This window comes from Phalaenopsis equestris, unplaced genomic scaffold (assembly GCF_001263595.1).
Source record: "Phalaenopsis equestris unplaced genomic scaffold, ASM126359v1 Scaffold000002, whole genome shotgun sequence".
In the NCBI taxonomy this organism is placed as follows: Eukaryota; Viridiplantae; Streptophyta; class Magnoliopsida; order Asparagales; family Orchidaceae; genus Phalaenopsis; species Phalaenopsis equestris.
Genome location: NW_018164444.1, coordinates 54,911,321 through 54,914,324, shown reverse-complemented (window position 1 = coordinate 54,914,324; position 3,004 = coordinate 54,911,321). Strand labels below are relative to the sequence as shown.

The 3,004-nt window shown below is 32.6% G+C and overlaps 1 protein-coding gene across 1 annotated transcript in view; it reads right to left on the bottom strand.

Annotated features, from left to right (window-relative positions):
• Nucleotides 1-875: 875 nt before the first annotated feature.
• The window catches only part of LOC110019021 (bidirectional sugar transporter SWEET6b-like), an 8,266-nt gene continuing 6,137 nt past the window's right edge, over nt 876-3,004 (bottom strand). The window contains exons 2-5 of the mRNA XM_020716539.1: nt 2,470-2,723; nt 2,216-2,377; nt 1,094-1,213; nt 876-998 (exon numbers count right to left, since the gene is read on the bottom strand). Of these exons, the coding sequence (XP_020572198.1) occupies nt 876-998; nt 1,094-1,213; nt 2,216-2,377; nt 2,470-2,723 (659 nt within the window). The remainder of the gene's footprint in view (nt 999-1,093; nt 1,214-2,215; nt 2,378-2,469; nt 2,724-3,004) is intronic.

The window sequence follows — 3,004 nt, the reverse complement described above, 5'->3', positions numbered from 1 at the left end:
TATTTAGTGGACCGGGCTCCACATAACCTAACAGATGATACTGACAATTTGGCATAGCTGTTAACGACCGTCTTGAGTTAGATGTTGACAAGGGAGGCATCTTGTTCGAGAGATTGATGAAACCTACAAGGAGATTTGTTGTCTCTCTATTAATGCATTTTTTTTTTTAATCAAAGGCACTTTCACTCTTCTTTTTCTTGAATATATGAATTGTTTTTTATCCTGAATATCAACTATTACTTGTGGCTAAAATTTAACTATAGCTGAATGCCCTGACCAATCTTGACTTCAGTTTTCTTTAAAATAGTTATAGTCTTGAATTAAATAAACATACTTTTTCCACGTTCAAATTGTTTTTTGATCATAAGCTTATGGTGACCTCATTTCTAGTTTTTTTTTTATGTTTCTACAACTTATAATATTTGCAATCTACTATAAATGTGATCAAATGGAGGAGCATGAAGAATGAGAATGAAGATATATAGTATGAAAACCTTAAAATAGCTTCCAATTTTTCCTTAGGATATTACATGCCAATCATTGCAGAAACATTATGCACATATAACATGCTTTTGTGACGCTAAACTACTAGGAATTTTATGTTTCTCTTAAATGATATGCCCACAAACAGTTTACTTTTTTTGCAAGAGAGTTATTCATAACTTGCCCATCTCTTAGAATTTTTGTTGAGCAATTGATTGCTTATCAAAGAATACTAAAAGATGTCAGCTGCAGATCTCTTAGCTCCATATGCATATAGTGGCAAAACGATGCAGCAAATGAATAATAAATAATGAAACAAAATTCAAACTTTTATTAGATGTTTAGTTAAACTCTCAACATCCTAAAGAAACATGAAAGGAGTTATGGAATTATTATGCTGTCTCTGCCACCTTCTTCTCCTTGTCTTCATGCTCATCCACAGGAGTACTTTTATAATAAAATGCGTACAGCAGAAGCTGGAGGAGCCCCAAGATTGCTCCCAACCCGTTTGGTATCTGCACTGAATGATCACTAATTAATGACATCCCAAACAAGTATTTAACAATCAATCATAGTGAGAAATATAAGGGGAGAATGGGGGTGAGATTACCAGTATAAATACATCGAGTTTGATGAGTGCATATAAACTCCAGCATATGCCATTAAGAAAGCCAGCCAAGGAAAGCCAGAAAGGCATGTATTTCACGCTCTTTGTCTTCATCACCAGCTTCTACTATCAATTCAACTCCAACACGTGTAAATTTGAGAAGAACACATGTAATTCTTATATAATTACATATCTAATAACCTAAACTTTCATTATTTGAATTCATGCCACTTAAATAATTGGCACTACATCAAAAACAACATTATTATTGACTTTTTTTAAGTGATTTACAACTTTTAATGCATAAGTGTTATAAATGTGTAAATCAAATTTTGGTGTTAGATATTGGACATCCTGATTCCAATTAAAATTTGACACGTGTCAAATTGATAAAATATTATTTTATTATAAAAGCTGAGAAATTTTAAGCCCAACCCGATCATGGTGGTTTTTCTTTAGTACAATTACTTTGTACTAAATAAAAAACATCCAAATAAATAATATTCAATTTAAAAGTCACAGTGTACGACATGATTGCACCCAAAAAAACTTTAAGTACAACCATGTTGTACACATTAATCAATAAGGGTCGAGCTTTTCAGACTTTGTCATGATGTACAACATGGTTATATTCAATATTTTTCTTCAGTACAACCATATTGTACTAAGTAGGAGACATTCAAATAAATAATTCGATGTGAAGCCATAGTGTACAACATAATTGCACTAAAAAAGCATTCAATACAATCATATTATACATGATAATTAATAATACAGATCGAGCTTCTCCGCCTTTTAGACAATAAAATAATGATTTATATATTTAACAAAAGTCAAATTTTAATTGGATTCTAGATTTAACTGTACGTTCGGACTCCGAACTTAATATCTTCTCTAGATATTGTGTGGTATGCATGCATATTTTTCTATATTATATTTGAAGCATTTAAAAATTTGTTTCACATGATTGTGTCTACATATAAACTTATAAATATATATATATATATATATATATATATTATGTTTTGGATGTCCGCACATTCGGATAGCCGACTACCGACTGCCAAGTAGTATATATATATATATATATAAGAGAGAGAAGAAGAAGAAGATGATATATCATACCATGATAGATAGGGGTGAGGCATACATGCATATACAAATGATGATAGAGAGAACGCCAACAATGAGAGACCTCAAGTCATGCGTGTGTGCGGCCGTGAGCGCTAAAGTCACCACCACCGCCATGAACACCAACTCCCCCGCCAACACCTTCATCACCTTCATCTGTCATCCAAAACAAAACCTGAAACCCTTATTCTACGCACTGCTCCACAAACCCTAATTAAACTCAGAATATAAATATTAACAGATCTAACCCTAGTCTCCTTTGGCGAAAAGAAGAAGAAAAGTGAGAGGTAGCAGCTAACGATTATGACTCCTGCGCCATTGATGGTGGAGACGAGAATGGTGTTGGGATGGACTATGGGCAGCCCGTAGAAGACCCACAGCATGCAGTTGATCAGCATCATCTGATATGGGATGGGAGAGAACTGCTCCACTGACTTCTTCCTCCATATTTTCACCAATGTTGGAGCTGGTGAGAGGAAGAGTCCCAAGGAAATCACGTTGCCTGCTTATTTTAATGCCGGTCAGTTTTGTAATTTTGGAAAATTTACATGGTTATATGCTTATTTGCCTAATACATAAACTTTAATTTGTTCCACTTGTAATGTTTTGGTGCCATAAATGTACACATAACAAAATTATATAACTTCTAAAAAGTTATTTTAAGTTTACTTTTGAAGTGTGTTTCATATATAAATATAAAAAGTTAATTATTAGATATGTAATTGAATAAAAATTGTGTGATAGTATGTTTTTAAATTATATATATATATATATATATATATA